Genomic DNA, 16,452 nt, shown 5'->3' on the forward strand with positions numbered 1-16,452 from the left:
ACAAAATAACTGGAATCCTTAATCTCAAAGTCACTTTTAGGATACTGATCTTCCTATCCTTAGCTTTTAGAACATGACTTTATTTTTTGACACTCTAAATGAATGGCAAATAATATGGAAAGAACAGAACTAGAAGTTTCAGGATAAGGCTCTAGCTCTTATTAATCAGTGGGCATATGAACAGGATTCAGTTAGCATAGTCCCTCAATAATTTATAGAGAGAAAGCACTATGAAAACTATGAACTGCTATATAAACACCTGATGAATACAAAGCAAAGGAATAGACAGTAAATATCTATGTTATACATAATATTTAACAGTATTAATAACTATTACTGCTAAATTGTCTCCTTCCAGGAACTTTGATTTTACACAAAGAAAAATATCAGACACAGATTTTGAAATTGTGGTCTCACATTTCACCCGTTATGTGTATTTAATCTTCATCTAACCTGTAAATTTTCTAAGAGATTGGGAATTCTAATGAATAAAATAAGGTATAAATGGTATTTCAACAACTCTATTGATAAGTTATTCCATATAAACACCCTGCAGCTGGGCATGCCAGTGCACATACTATCAGTATTCAGGAGGGTAAGGCAGGAGGACTGGAAGTTTGAGGCTAGCCTGGGCTACACAGCAAGATCCTACCTCAAAAAACAAAACAACTGCACAGTGCCTGCCTTGTAATCCCTGGTACCCACCCTTCCCCCAAAAAACCTACTCTAAAGCTACCTCCTGTGTTCTTATTTAAACAAAACAAATGGGAAAAATTTCTCGAACCTTTTTCAACTGCAATTCTATTTTCAGACATTCTTCTTTCTTCTGTTCCAGAGCAATCTCTAGTGTCTTAAGCCTTGAGTCTTTTTTCAGTCCTGATGAAGCCAGAGAAGAAGCATGCTCTTTCAGATCCAAGAGTGAAGCCTAAAAGAAGGATGACACAACCTAACTAAATACTAAATGAAATAAAATGTAATTTATAATTTTAAATTTATTATCATGGTGGCTAGTAGTTTCTTTTCATTTCAAGAACATTCTTCAACTAGAAAAAACTATTAACTTTAGCTTGGGGGCGTTGAATTCAGGGCCTTGAGCTTGCCAGGTAGGCCCTACACTGCTGAGCTACAACCCTACTCCAGCTTTAGATTTCAAGTACAAATTAAAATAACATAGATAAGAAAATTTACATGTCTGCTAATAGCAATAAACACCTTCACCAGGCACACAGGAAAACTGAAATACTTTTACCAGTAATTACTGCATTTTACTCATCAAGTCCCATAAATGCATGTAATATCTGACACATGACTGTTTTGATTTTACTGTGTGTGGTACGTGCAAGAGGCAGGTTTAGCACTTCATTGTCCCTGCCATATGCCACATTTCTGTTGTCACACAGTCCATGCTTAAGCACAATTAAATAAAGAAAAAATGGTAAAAATCACACAATAATGTTAAAAGTTCATGATCTTATGGGGACACATTACTAGCTCTCTAAGGCCATGTACAGACTGCAAATTACTGGCAGGACACATTTATCTTAAGGAATTCACCATAACCCTGCTATAAGACATTACGGAAATCTTCCATCTAATGTTTTTATATGCATTATGCAAACAGCAACTATATATATACACAACACAATGACTAAGCAAACCAAATAATTTCGTTTTGGTGATCTTAACCTCTTTCTCTGAGAGATCGCCTTGCAATACGCTGACTTTTTCCTTCAGGTCTTTAAGATCCTTTTTATAGTTATCAATTTCTTCTTGCTTCTCTCGCTCATCTCTGTCCCTCTGTTCCTTTAAGCGTTCAATTGTCCGCTCCTGATAAGAAAAGACATCAACATATAAACAAACTCCTTGTTGTACTTAAATGATTTTAATGCTGCTTTCAGTTGATAAAATGCTATTTTCTATTCAAAAGACAATGATATATTTTTAAAAGAATTTACTTTTAAAGAATTTGTCTTTCTTACCTACCTTGCTATTTATTTTAATAAAGAACTAGATTTGTTTCTTTTGAATATCAAAGTTTCTTTCCTTAGAGTCTCAAATATTATTAGATAAGACTACAGTATTCACAGGATATTCCTATTTAATTCCCAAGTAATCAAAAAACATACATATACATACATACATAAGTATAAATACACACACATACACACAGCCTTAGGACAGTAACTAACAAATATTTCTTCTTTATAATTCATACAACTGCCAATAAGACAACAGAAATAACTCACAAATCACCCATGGGGGGGATGAAGATTTGATATACTGAGCTAAAAGTATAAAGGAGAGTAGTAAAGAAAAATCATTAAAGCTGCTTTCAGTCAAGAGATACTCAGGAAATTTAAAAGCTGAAACTATTTAAGTATGTTTTGAGTACTATTTTTAAATATATTCAGGGAGCAAGCCTTGATCTTGGTAGGCAGCTGAAAGTATTCTGAGGCCAAGAGAGTTAAGGAACACTGACCCCATTCCTTATTTTTTTAAAAAAATCCATTTAAAATGTCTCAAGAAGAAAAAAAAAAAAAAAAAAGATCCAACTTAAATGTTCCAAGAAGATTCTCTTTCCCACCTTCTAAGGTAGTAACAATGGTCAGTTTATGCCATTTCTTCAGTCAACCATTCCTAAAAAAACAGGTTTGCTTATAAAGGCAAAGTAAGTAGAAAATTAGCAACAAATTAAATTAGTGAATAAAATCCATGATTATATTAGGTATCAAAGTGGAATACTGTGTGTGTAGGGTAAAGCAGAGCTAACTATATATTGCCTGACAACTATATCTTCTATTCCTATATCCTCACAGTCTAGTTGGCCAAACATTTCTTTTTCATCAGAAAACAGCAAATAAAGAATATATGGCTGATCCTTTAGAAAATTCAGCACTGCCCGCTGGTGTGGAATCCATCTTCCCTAAGAGCAGGTGCTTAAATTGGCAACCATTAAACAGATTTTTTTTCCTCTTTATATTATGTATGTCAGCAATAGCACAAAAGAGCTCTTTTTTCTCTTGTCCAAAGGGATTTCTTCTGTATTCTATGTGAGATTGTTTTTTGGATTTGTTTTTTGAGACAGTGCCCAGGCAGGCCTCAAACTCACAAGGATCCTCCTGCTCCAGCCTCCCCAGTGCTGGGATTATAGGCGTGTGCCACCACACCCAGCACAGTTTTAGGTTAATGAGAGAGTAGAAGCAAAATATCTGCACAGAGCTCAGGCCAATTACTCACTTTCTCAGCAAGGGCCTCCTCCAGAGTCGTCAGGGCAGTATCAGTGTTGGTAGTGTCAGCCTGCAGGGATTTGACTCGTTCTTTCAAGCTGCTCATCTGCTTCTCCTTATCTCTAAGCTGCTCTTGAAGATTTTCAATCTGAGAGTGCACATATGATTAAAATAGATATTAATAAAATGAAAACAGTCACAATAAAAACTCATTTTAAGTCATTCTCTTATGCATTTTAAGCCATTGTCGACACAAGTTGTGTCTGCGTGTGTATTCAGTGGAGATAATTTAATCCTAAGAGTTTCGGAATTACACATAAAACTAGAATTCATAGCTACAATGGACAAAAGTCATACAAATTGATATCAACATATACATATAAACCTGGATCCCTAATCAAAGAAGGAAAATAGCTAGGAGAAAGACCCAGTGTAGATGTGGGAACACAGAGAGGGAATGCAGAGCTAACTCAGGAAGAGAGATTACTTCTAAAATGACACTGTAAATGCCAAGAGCATACCTCCATAATCAAGGGAGAGATGTAGAAATAAAGATAGGTAGAAAGAACTCATAGAACTCACTTTTTTGTCTTTCTTACTACTTTAAAACTCTGGGTTAGTTTTCTGTTCAACTCTGCACAGACATGCTAATCACTCAGACCATGTCCAGAAAATTATGAGGTTTCTTGGACCTAAATTTACCTTGTGTATCTCCATTTCCTTTCAAAACTGAGGACACCAAGATTAACTAATTTCCAAGGTTTCCAGGGACACTCAATTGCTAGCTTTCACAACATCCAGTTCCAGAACCCCTCTGGAACAATGCCTAGAAGTCTTTAACATGCAATCACTTGAGTTCCAGGAAAAGTAGAGCCTCCTAGACAACCCCAAAATGAGATCACCTCCGCCCAAGCAGGAGCACATACCTCATAACTAACTAAGGCAGATGTCTCCCAACCAAGCAGGAACAAATCTCATGGGAACCAAATTGCTCCTCAAGCTCTAAGGATTGCTCGGGAACTATGGAAACTAAAACTGATACATTGATCAATCACACCCTGGCCCAATTCAACTAATCCTTAAAGGCTGGTCTCATGCTTTGTAAGCAAACCAGTCTGAGCCCCTGCATCAGGGTGGGACTCTTCCCATCACTCTAGCTGATGTCTTTTTCCTATTCTCCCTTCCTTTTAACTATGTTTATAACCCTTTCTTTGCTTCACAATGATGGTCCTGAAGTTTTTTCCATGATATAAGTCCCTATTTAACAGGCTGGACTGAGGTTTCCATCTTCTATTTGGAAGACCTCCTCAGACCTCCTCTGGTAACAAGGAAACAGAATAGAACAGCCAAACCACAAAAAATCAGCTGTATAATTCTTAAATTATAGTATTAAGTTAGATGTTATTTGATTTCTAAATAGCAAACATTTTCAATGAAATTTCTCATTGCCACCATTCTTTTATACAGACTTACATGCACGTACTTACACAAAAAGCATTTACTAAGTTCACAGTTCTGTGCCAGGTATAGTTATAGAAAGAAGAATGAACAGAACTATTTTTATTTTATGATGAGATGGTAAAAGAGTTGCATATTATATAACTGAAGTCAAGCTATAGATAAGCCAAGCCTCCTAAGGACAGATTTTACTCTAGACAGATGGGAAGTAGTAGATATTTTTAACCATAGAACGGGGCTAGCCATTTTATTTAGGTGGTTCTGGTAGCTACTGTTATCATTTATATCTACATATATCCCTATAACCTCATGTGCTCAGAGTTTGGAATTTTGAGGAGTGATTGGGTCATGGGGGTGTGCTACTTATCAGTTGGTGAGTTTATAGCTAAATGTGATGTTGGGGAGTGAAGTCTGGACAGAGGTGGGTCACTGCAGGTGAGGCCTGGAAGAATATATCTCCCTCCCTCCTTCCTTGATTGTTCTCTGCTTCATGCCACCATGCCAGGAGCTCTTTCGCCTCTGCTATGCCCTTCTACCATGCGTCCTGCCTTGGAGCCCGAAGTCTATGGAATGAACCTCTACAAGCTGTGTGTCAAAAATAAACATCTCCTTTAATTAAGTTGTGGGTGTCACACATTTTGTTCCAGCAACAAAGAAAATAAACCAGCTTTTGAGGGGAAATATAAAGGAACTTGTATACAGACAGAAAATAATGAGGAGGTTGTACCAGTTCATTCAAGAAATTGTGGGGACAAAAAAAAGCCTAAGAGGTATGCAAAATAGGAAATGTATCTGAGAAACACTGTGCAAGATTTCTATGGAGACTGAAGTTCACCTAAGACTTCAGGAACGGTTCTAACTTCTATAGGTAGACCTTCAGGAAAGGTTCTACATGTTCTACCACAGAGAAACACCCCTAACCCTAGGGAGATATTATTTAAAACAAAATTATAAATAAACTATTCTAAAATTTACAAAGTCCATTCACTTGATACATATTTGAATTTGAGTTCCTGCTGGCAAGCAATTTTCAAGATACTGAGGATACAGAAATAATCAAAACTAACCAAAATCCATACCTTCCAAATGATGCTTACGTTTTAGTATAACAAAGAAAGGAATGAAGGTAGTGAGTGAATGAATGAATGAATACAGAATGCAGGATGGCAATAAATTCTATGAAAAACAATGAAGAAGATATACTCACATCCTCCTCTGGAGCCACTACTAGAACAAACTAGTTTATTTTACACGGTGTACAAAATCCAACATAAATGATACCTTGTTTGGGAAGACTTTCTCTCTTCTTACCACAATGAGAAAAAGATGATCACTGTTTATAGTCCATTGCGCACACACACACACACACACACACGTTATAGAGTGCACATCTCCAACTTCCATAAAAGAATATCCCAGACAAGACAATAAAGTCAACAAAGCTCAAAAGTCTGATGGAATAACTGTAACAATTAAGACAATAGTTAACCTAGTTGGGGGTGGGGTAAACAACAGAAAAATAACACAATGACAGAAATAAGTCAATATTTTCAGTAATAACTACTGATATAAATGGCCTCAGTTAAAAGACAGATTGGAAGGCCAGAACAGAAAACAAAAACAATGGTTTGCTGCATTCAAGGCATATCTAAATCCCCCCCACAAAAAAAGCTAAAAAAATGAACAGAACCCTGGAAACAACCAAGAATAGTAATTTTATTTTCAGACAAAGTAGACATTATTCTAAAATGGATTGTAAGAGGGAAATTATATATATTAGTTAAAGGCAATATTCAAAAGGGATAACATTAAAAATATATAATAAGCAATGAATACCAGTACCCTCAACTCCATAATACAAACACTACTGGACATAAAAGATCAAATAGCCCCCAACAGAAATAGGAAACCTCAATAATCCACTCTCACAAATAGATCATCTAAATAAAAAATTAACAACGAAATATCAAAGTTGTGCCACACTTTCAAACAAATGGACTGAATAGATATCTATATTGATCTACCCTACTAAACCAGAATATTAATTTTTCTTAGCACCACAGAGAACTTAATCCAAAATCACAACTCATAACAGCTAAAGTTGGAAGTAGCCTCTAATATATTCACCAATAGATAAATGCATAAAGAAAATGTGGTATTTTATTCATAATGGAATACTACTCTGCAATAAAGAAGCATAATTTTGAGTCATTTGTAGAAAAATGGAAGCAATTTGAGACTATAATGTTAAGTGAAAACTTAGATACACAAGCTTAAAATCACATACTTTTATAAGTCCAAAGTATAAATAATTCAGAAAAAAACACAAAATAAAAGACAATAGGAAACAGATACATCTGTTGCAAATAGAAAGGGGTTCCAGAGTTATGTTAAGAACACATACCTACCCCCTAATATTACTGTAAATATTATATACTGCAAACGTATGAATAAAATTTTTTTTAAAAAAAGAAGCTCCATGTGACCTAGTTTTATTTCTTCTCAATATCTTCCTGAGAAAGCTAAGGACATCATATTATAGTGATACACACATATCAGTGTTTACACCAGCATGACTCATTATAGATAAATTTTGAAAGTGGCTGATATGCCCATCAACAGAAGAATGGATGAAGAAAATGTGGAGACGGGTAGGTAGGTAGGTAGGTAGGTATGGCTACATTATACTACACATCTATAGAAAAAGAAAAATTTGAGTAATTTGTATAAAAATGGATGGATCTTGAGACTATAATACTAAGTAAAATAAATCAGTAATAAATGGTGAAATACAAAATGGTTTCTCTAATATGAGTGACTGAAAACCCACATTAAAATGATATAAACAGTAAAATAAAAGAGCAACATTAAGTAACAATGAGGTGCTCTGTAAAGAAGGGAAAGTGATTTGAGGAAGGAAGGGGGCACAGATGTAATAAATGACCAGAATGTCATATGTGTATGTATCAATCCCCCAAGGTGAATATAGTCAAAGTATCTCCAACATATACTATTACTAAAATGTTTTAAATTCTTCCCTAATTAAAAGTAAAAAAATTATATTCCTTTTTTTTTTTTTTTTTTTGTGGTACCAGGGATCAAACTCAGGACTTTGTGCTTGTGAGGCAGGTAGCAGAATCAATGAGCTAAATCCCTGGCGCCCAAACTTGTATTCTAATCGAGTCAAAATTATGTTGTAAAAAGCATCACAATATAACCACTGAGTAGTCCCTGATTTATTAATACCTGAGTTGCAAAGTTTCACAGGTGTACTGTGTTAGACTCACACTTGCTGGCTCACAAACAATCTGATTTACCAACAATTCTCCCAAAACAAAACTCATTTGTAAATCAGGGACTTACTGAATAGTACACCTTAGCATTTGTACATTATATATTTATCCAAAGGCTTTATTCTCTCAAGCCCATTTCAACTGCCTCCATGATAATATTGTCAAAATAAGTTTCTACATTCCTCTACCTGAAACAACTATGATATTTAAAAACAAATCTATTTTTACCATATTAATGCAAATTTGGTCTCAACATAATATCAACATCATGTACCATGTACCACATCAAGTGACAGTTCCTCAGAAACAGGAAATTAACATATGATCTGGTAATTCTACTCTTAGGCATACATGCATGAGAAGTGAAAACATCTTTATACAAAAACCTCTAGTTGAATGGTCACAGGATCATTTTTCTTAATAGCTAAGCAACAGAAACAACCTAAGTGTCCATCAATGATGGATACACAAATTACAGTACATCCACTTTAGAGAAAAATTATTTAGCCATAGTAATAATGAATTATTAATGACTGCCACATGTTGGACAGATTTTGAAGATATATTCATTGAAAGAAATCAGACACAAAATAGCATATATTATACAATTACATTATATGAACTTTCCACAACAGGCAAATCCACAAAGACCAAAAAGTAGAGTAGAGATGAGGGCTTCTGACTGTCAGTAGTTTTGTTTCTTTTTTTTTTTTCGTACCGGGGATCGAACTCTAGTCCTTGTGCTTGCAAAGCAGGCGGTGGAACCACTGAGCTAAATCAACAGCCCCAGAAGTTTTTGTTTCTTTCTGGAGTGATGAAAATGTTCTGGAATAGGCAGCAATAACCTTGTAAATACATTAAACACCACTGAATCACAGAGTTTAAAAAGGTAAGTTTTATGATATATGCAAATTACTTTGCAGTTAGAAACACAATCTATCCAATTAACTCCTCAGCACTACCTTAAGGCAATGTTCATCAATTAAGTGAAATCACCTGAAGCCTGAGACGTATACTGCTGTATTCACCAAATAACCACACACAAATTTACCAGCTTATCATTCTTAATCAATTGACAAATGCTTTGACATTCCATGTATCATCTATACACAACATCTTCTAAAGGCAGACTTCCAGAAGGCTGGTTTTTCTATTTTGGTCAATATATTTTTCAAGTTTTTATGTGCTCCTTGCCTAAAGTGAATCTCCAAAATAAGTATGCAGCATTAATTCACCTCCTGTTGTTAGTCTTCTCCCTTTCTAAACTGTATTCCTCTGTATTCTTTTCCTTTTAATTATTTTCATATCCTGAGGTAATTTCCAAACTGGGTAAAATAATTCTAAACTGTTCATCATCCTTTCTGGTTTGGAGTGACTTCTGTTGGACGCAATGAGTGAAGAGTAAAATCACTATAAATTACATACTGGAACACTGCATAGAACAAAAAAGTCCAATTCTTGATTAAGAAGGCTACAACACTATAAAACAATAGAAAGGAAAATAAGAACTTCATCACCACTCCACACAAAATATCTCATCTCTACATCCAACAGTTTTATTCAACTGAAGCAGATAATTTTCAAAAATGTTTTAAAGACTCTCTCCCATCTCACATTCTCTCCTGCAATGATTTTCTCACTTCCCCACTAAGAGGAGAAATCCATTTTGGATAACCACGAATCATGGACATAATTATCATGATATACAGAATAAAGAAGGAATCTCCACTACTTCCAAGACACTGCCCTCTAACCAACCAAACAGCTTCTGTTTCTAACATCTGTCTCTGGAAGCCAGCCCCCACATAATTATTGTGACTGTGCTGCCAAGTGCCCAGGACACATGCAGGAGTCTTATGGCAAAAGATATCAGGAAAACAGAGACCTAGGTACACTACCTAAATACATGCAAATGAAGTCACCTTGGTAATAGATCATCTAACTTTAGAGAACCCCGGGTGATATCACAAGTCAGACACCAATTGCCCAAGTAGCCAAATTCCTGTTTGATAAAGAAAGGAGCAAAAGAAGATATACTTCTCAGTGATAATATTATAGGTATGTAAGTTAAAGAGAAATAAATTTATGGTTAGAGAGGGACTGGGCTCTCAAGGAAGTCAGCACAAAAAATAAAGACATCAGAATTGCAGCTGGAGGCACATCTGAAGAAGGCCAGGCCCAAGATAAAGATGTAATGGCCAGGCCTACATGCCTCCCTAAGGGAAAAACAGTCACTTGAGATTATATTATAATTAGTACCACCTAGAACAGTGATGGCAAATCCTTTTAGAGTTTTCGATGCTATCAGCCTATTGTGGCACACATGCCATAGGTTCACCACCACAGACTTAGACCATTAAGGCTAGACAAGCATTAGCCATGCAGGTGGATGGGTGAACAGAGCATCTGGATGCATGCCTTCCTTTTTTTTTTTTTTTTTTTTTTTTGGACAGGGTCTCACTATGTAGGTCAGTCTGGCCTTGAACTCATTATGCTGCTCAGTTTGGCCTCAAACTCATGGTGATCCTCCTGCCCCAGCCTCCTGAGTGCTGGGGTTATAGGCATGCACCACCAAGCCAGGCCTTTTTCTTTCCATGTACCCTTGCTACATGAGTTGTTTCCCTACTGGATCAATATTAGCTAAGTGATTGTACTTGTAATCCTATCAGTTGCTTGTAGTTTGGCCCACACTGTCTTTGCTTTATAAATTATCCCTGATAAAGGACCCTCCTGCCTCTCAAGAGCTATTGCTCAATAGACCTTTCATGTTCTTAACTTCTACTGTTCCTTGGAATTATTCTTTACTTTTGGGATTCATGAACTCCACATATCTGACATCTACAAGTTTGGGAGTTGTATTTCTCCTTTATTAACAGGGATACTAATAGAGCAGCATTAGATTTTTCTCTACGTATCAGAAAATAATCCTCCTGCTGTTTAATCACTGATATCTGAGGTTATTTATTTCTAGATTATCAGAATACAGGAATGAGGAAACTTTTTGGTATTTGGATCTTTAGGGGGTTATTTTGTTTTTTGGAGATAGTGTGTTCTGTAAGTTACTATAGAAGAGATGTTGCTAAGGAATACATAATTTAAAGGTTTATTTTATGACAAGGTAAAGAAAAGCCTCCCTTTTCCTTGCTTTTCTGGTAATTCTTTAATCATAATAAAATGTCACTTCCATAAGATGGGTGTCATTAAAATCAGCAATCTATTGACATACTGGAAGTTACATCAGACTCTACCTCATAAGGCTTATTTACAAAGGTGGGTCAATACTGTATGAAGTGACTTCACATGGAGTGTATTTTCTCAGCTAACAGTAAAAATATCATCATCCAGCAGACTGCAATTATTATGTATTGTTTTTTCAATAAAATATTTCAAGATTCTAACTATATCCCTGGTACGCCCCCAAAAAAAGAATCTGACTATATATATTCCCCATCAACAAAAACTTTGAAGTATATTCCATTAAACAACTATATGTACAAGGAAAAAAAATGGAGAAAAAATTTAATGCCTAAATAAATTAATTCCAATTTAACTTCAACAGGGCCTGACTTGATCTCCTAATTCTGCTTGGTTAATTGGTGGTTGAGACTTCAACATAACCATATTTAGAAAAGACCAGGATTCATCTTTATTTTAAGTAGTACATTTTAAAGAGAAATATTTTCTCTAAATAAATTAGAAACTAATGACTTTTTAAAATATTTTTTCCCATTTTATGTTAAGGAAAATTGAAATTAACAACTGCCTTCCCCAAAACTTCACAGAAAATAAATATAATACAATAAACTATCTGCAATGACTCTTTACCTTACAGAACCAATCTAGGACAAAAATACTCTTCTAATACCATGTGTCAATCAGCTTGTTGCTCCTGTTAAATCTAAAACTCTAAATTTCAAAATCCAGGAAATGGAGAAGGAAGGAAGGCAAAATAATGTGTAGAAGCGCAGAAAGGACTGCTGGCAGCATCTGTATAAGCAAATTAAACTCCAGGCTACATTATCATTTATAATCAATCAAGCAAAAAGTTTTACAATTTTAACACAGATTCTGAATGCAGCTCAGATTCAAATGTTCAATTACATTTTCCAGGTCACTGAATTATTACAAAGATAAGAAATTTACTGTTACACAAAACTACTTTAAACCATATGGGAGAACCCTGGGAAGGACTCCAATACTAATCCCATTGTACAGCATGCCTGGCCATCTGCATCGTTCTATGGCATTTTCTAAACACAGGCTTATACTAATGCCATAACAGAAGGCTATGGGTAGGGGTAGCAGTGGCCCATTCATGGGACTCACAACCTAGCCATTACCATAACCATCACTGTGCTGAGAAAAAAACTTTTTTTAAATACTGTATTTCTTAAACATACAATTATAAACAGCACTTACAAAAGAAATGTTCCAAAGAACAAGGATGAGATGGGAGTTACCATATGCTTCTTCCTCATGAATTAAGCAGCAAAGTTGGTTAAGCGTTATACAGAATTAAGTCATCTCTCCAAAGATACCTAGAGTTCCATCTGAAAAGTTAAATTGTAACATTGCACTGTGATATTTCAACATTAGATAAATTTCTAGTGTTTTTGGCTGAGAATATCAGGGTTTTGAAGAAAGACAAATTGAATTTTATTTCCTAAACATACTATACGTACAATAAAGATTACTATATCACTGCCAGGCCTGGTGGCACACATCTGTAATGCCAGCCCTGAGGAGGCTGAGGCAGGAGGATCACTGTGAGTTCAAGACCAGCCTGGGCTACATAGTGAGTTCCAGATCAGTCTCAATTACATAGTGAGACCCTGTCTCAAAAAAAAAAAAAAAAACCTAAAAAACAAACAAACAAAAAAAGATTACTATATCCCTGAATTCTCAAAACAAGATATAAGCCAGGCATGGTGGCACATGCCTGTAATCCTAGCACTACGGAGGCTGAGGCAGGAGGATTGCTGTGAGTTTGAGACCAGCCTGGGCTACATTGTGAGTTCCAGGGCAGTCTGAACTTCATAGTGAGACTCTGTCTCAAAACAAACTAACAAACAAAAAACTAGATACAATTTTTCTACAGACCACATAATTTCAAAGTTCACAGTAAGAAAAAAAAGGCATTCATAAGCAGAGCTGTACATTTTTTGAGACTACGTATATTATAAAATGTTTGCAGAACAGAAATGAAATTCCAGAGTATGACACACCAGAAAGGAACACACCCTTGTCAGTAATACTACTCAATCCATCCACTTAGAATAAATTAATTAGCCTGTTTCTTGTCAGGCACATTTTCATTTATCTTTTAATACTCAGCAATTCAGACTTCCTAAAACTCCTTTCACTCAAGGTCAAATAAAACTCTTTGGTTTTTGTTCTATAGTAACTTTATTCTCGCTCATACGTCAGGTTTTTTGAGAGCACGGACTATATCTATCTGTCCTTTTACTTAGCTCAGTTACTATGGTAGTATTAGACGAAGGATCTATGCTGATCCATGAATGAATGAGGACAATTTAGAAAAATTAGGAAGACTGAGAAGACTCTAAGAAAATAATTTTGACTAGGCAACTATAAATTAGTAAGGAAAAAAGAAAAGAGGAAAAAACAAAGTCTATTCTAGTGCATACAAATACATACATTGCTTAGAAAGCTAAGAAACATGTGTAAGTGGTAATCCTAGCAAAGCCCAGAAGAGTTTGGGTATATATGTGGCTCGCCACCTAGGCATCACTTTAAAAAGGAATTTTACAGAGATTTTTGTTACTGAGTCAGATTTTAAAGACAGATTTATAAGGCTCTGAATGAAGGACATAGATAAAAAACAGGAACATGGATTTATAAAAATGCTAAATTGTAGACAAACTAGGCTAGAGATAGGAGATTAGGGTGTGGCAAAATTGGCTGGGGTAGTAGGTTGTGATCTGTTAATTATAAGATCCTAGACACATGCAAAGAACAGTTCCCAAAGCCCTGCATGTGGACTTCTCTTGAGAACCCCAAAAGGTTTTCAATAGGATGGCCTAGACATGTGTCAGCCTGAGACATAGGATCTCAGCATTGCCTCTTAGGACCCTATGTAGAAGTTCTCATGGATTTCCTCCAGATTTGGACAACATAAAGGATATACCAATGCCAAGAAGAACTTGCTATTGTAATTCACTGTGTACTTTTATTTTTTACTTTTACCCTCATTTTCTCTTTACTCAGCCCAAGCTCACTCTGCAGAGCCAGATTCTCCCCCACTCTTCATTTTTACTTTCTCAAATTTACTTGGCCAATGCTTTATACTCACTTTGTTCAATTCTTTGTTCAAAATTAGAAGAACTTGAAATCTAACTTCAGAGGGAGAGGTGGGCAATCCAGACAACCCAGTTAACATTTAATTGGCGAGTCAGTTTTAGAAGCAGTACTGCTACCCTGTAACAACAGGCTTACCAAAAACAAAATTCTCCAGAAAAACCATTACAAAAATCTTTTGAGATTTCAACATTTTAAAACAAAAGTATCAAGAAGCTTCAACTATCTGAGAAGTCTTTATGAAAATTAAAAATAAAATTTAGTCAATATGGCCCCAAGTTAATCTCAATCAGCAAATACTCTTAAGGATTCAAATTCTGGTTAAAGAAAAGATATAACATGAGGCTCTGAGTTTGATCCCCAGCACTATAAAGAAGAAAAAGAAGAGGAAGCCGAAGAAGAAAAAGAGGAAGAGGGAGAAGAGGTGGAAGAAGAAGAGGAACAAGACAAAGAAAAAGAAGAGGACGAGGAAGAGAAGCGGGAAGATGGGGGAAGAGAAAGGAAGAAGAAAGAGCAGCAGAATAAAATCTGTCCAAAACTGATGCACACTGCCAGGAATAAATGAATTCATTTACCATAACTGGATGCATCTGACCTTAGCTGAGTAAGTCTGAGACTTTATAGGAAAAAATCAAACGAATGACTCTATTTAACGAGAATATGACTATATCTAACATTGTTTCAAATATATAAATGAATTTCTAGGGCAAGGTAGTTCTAATTGTAAAGATATAATTTGGTTTTGTTTTGTTTTGTTTTTTGGTACCGGGGATCGAACTCGTGTCCCTGCGCTTGGGAGGCGGGCCACTGAAACGCTGAGCTAAAGCCCCGGCCCTTAAGGATATAATTTGGAAAATTTCTTTTCAAAGAACTAAATCCCCAGCCCCAGAGTTGATTTTTTAACGTAATAAAAACCGGTTGGTATAAAATGATGACTTCATATGGTCTTACTTTATATTCTAATTAGAGTGAAAGTAAACAATTTCTCATTATTTATTTGCCACAACTGGTTCCTCTGATTATATACGTATTTCACAAATGCATACGTGGGACAGCAAAAGCATAAAAGCACACATCCTGATCTGAGATATAAAGACACAAACATCAGAATCAAGTATTTAAACCCCTGAGACTAAGTGGAAGGGAATATTATCCAGGAGAGATATGCCAATGAACTTCTATAGTGTCTGAAATTTTAACTTGAGTAATTTGTTACTTATTTTATTATTCTATTTTTGTATCTCTGAAATAGCTTTAAAATAAAAGGATCATTGGGCGTGGTGGCATACATCTGTAATCTCAGGACTTGGGAAGCCGAAGTAGGAGGATCACCACAAGCTGCCAACCAGCCTGAGCTACAAAGTGAATTCAAAGCTTGCCTGAACTAGATAGTGGGACTTTGTCACAAAATAAAATGAAAAAGAACAAAACAAAACAAAATGCAAAAGGATAATACAAACACATGGCCAACAAACACAGATTGAGAAATATAATACCTATTACCTTTTTTTCTGTTTGGTAATTGTTTTGTTGTGTTTTGTCTGAGACAAGGCCTCACTATGTAGTTTAGATTGGCCTTTAACTCACAATGGAGCTCAGGCTAGCCTCAAACTTGTGGCAATCCTCCTGCCTCGGCCTCCTAAGTGGTGAGATTATGGATATGCACCACCATACACTCATTACCCCCCACCCCAGTACCAGGGATCAAACTCAGACCTCAGGACCTTGTGCTTGTGAATCAGGCACGGTGACACTGAGCTAAATCCCCAGCCCTACTTATCACTTTTTTTTTTTTTTTTTTTTTTTGGTACCGGAGATTGAACCCCATCACCTTTCTTGAAAAACTATTCAAAGATATTCTTGGTTAACCAAGAATTAAATAAAAGTTTAAACCTTGGGAATAACTAAATTCGTGAAGAGCATTAAATTCTTTGAAACACAGAAATAAAAGCTAACAACATGGATTACAATGTTTTCTCCCTTTTGGAAAGCTACACAATGTAAATTTGAAAAGTATTATGGACTCAGTAAAATACAACAGAATTTAACAACCAAAATTAAGAGGAGTGGTGACACACATGAACTATTTTTCATACAAAGTAGTTCTAATGTTACATAATATATATAAATTTTATATATATATACATATATATATA

The 16,452-nt window shown here is 35.5% G+C and overlaps 1 protein-coding gene and 1 pseudogene across 10 annotated transcripts in view; one reads left to right on the forward strand and one right to left on the reverse strand.

Moving 5' to 3' along the window:
* Erc1 (ELKS/RAB6-interacting/CAST family member 1) overlaps positions 1 to 16,452 on the reverse strand; it is a 445,074-nt gene that overhangs the window by 262,408 nt on the left and 166,214 nt on the right. For all 10 annotated transcript variants that reach the window (XM_010630417.2, XM_019208387.2, XM_019208386.2 and 7 more), the window contains 3 exons: positions 3,238 to 3,375; positions 1,687 to 1,827; positions 785 to 925 (listed from right to left, as the gene is read on the reverse strand). In XM_010630417.2, the coding sequence (XP_010628719.1) occupies positions 785 to 925; positions 1,687 to 1,827; positions 3,238 to 3,375 (420 nt within the window). The remainder of the gene's footprint in view (positions 1 to 784; positions 926 to 1,686; positions 1,828 to 3,237; positions 3,376 to 16,452) is intronic.
* LOC104866526 overlaps positions 5,034 to 16,452 on the forward strand; it is a 20,164-nt pseudogene continuing 8,745 nt past the window's right edge.

Source organism: Fukomys damarensis, unplaced genomic scaffold (assembly GCF_012274545.1).
Source record: "Fukomys damarensis isolate Sample0158 unplaced genomic scaffold, DMR_v1.0_HiC HiC_scaffold_5, whole genome shotgun sequence".
Classification (NCBI taxonomy): Eukaryota; Metazoa; Chordata; class Mammalia; order Rodentia; family Bathyergidae; genus Fukomys; species Fukomys damarensis.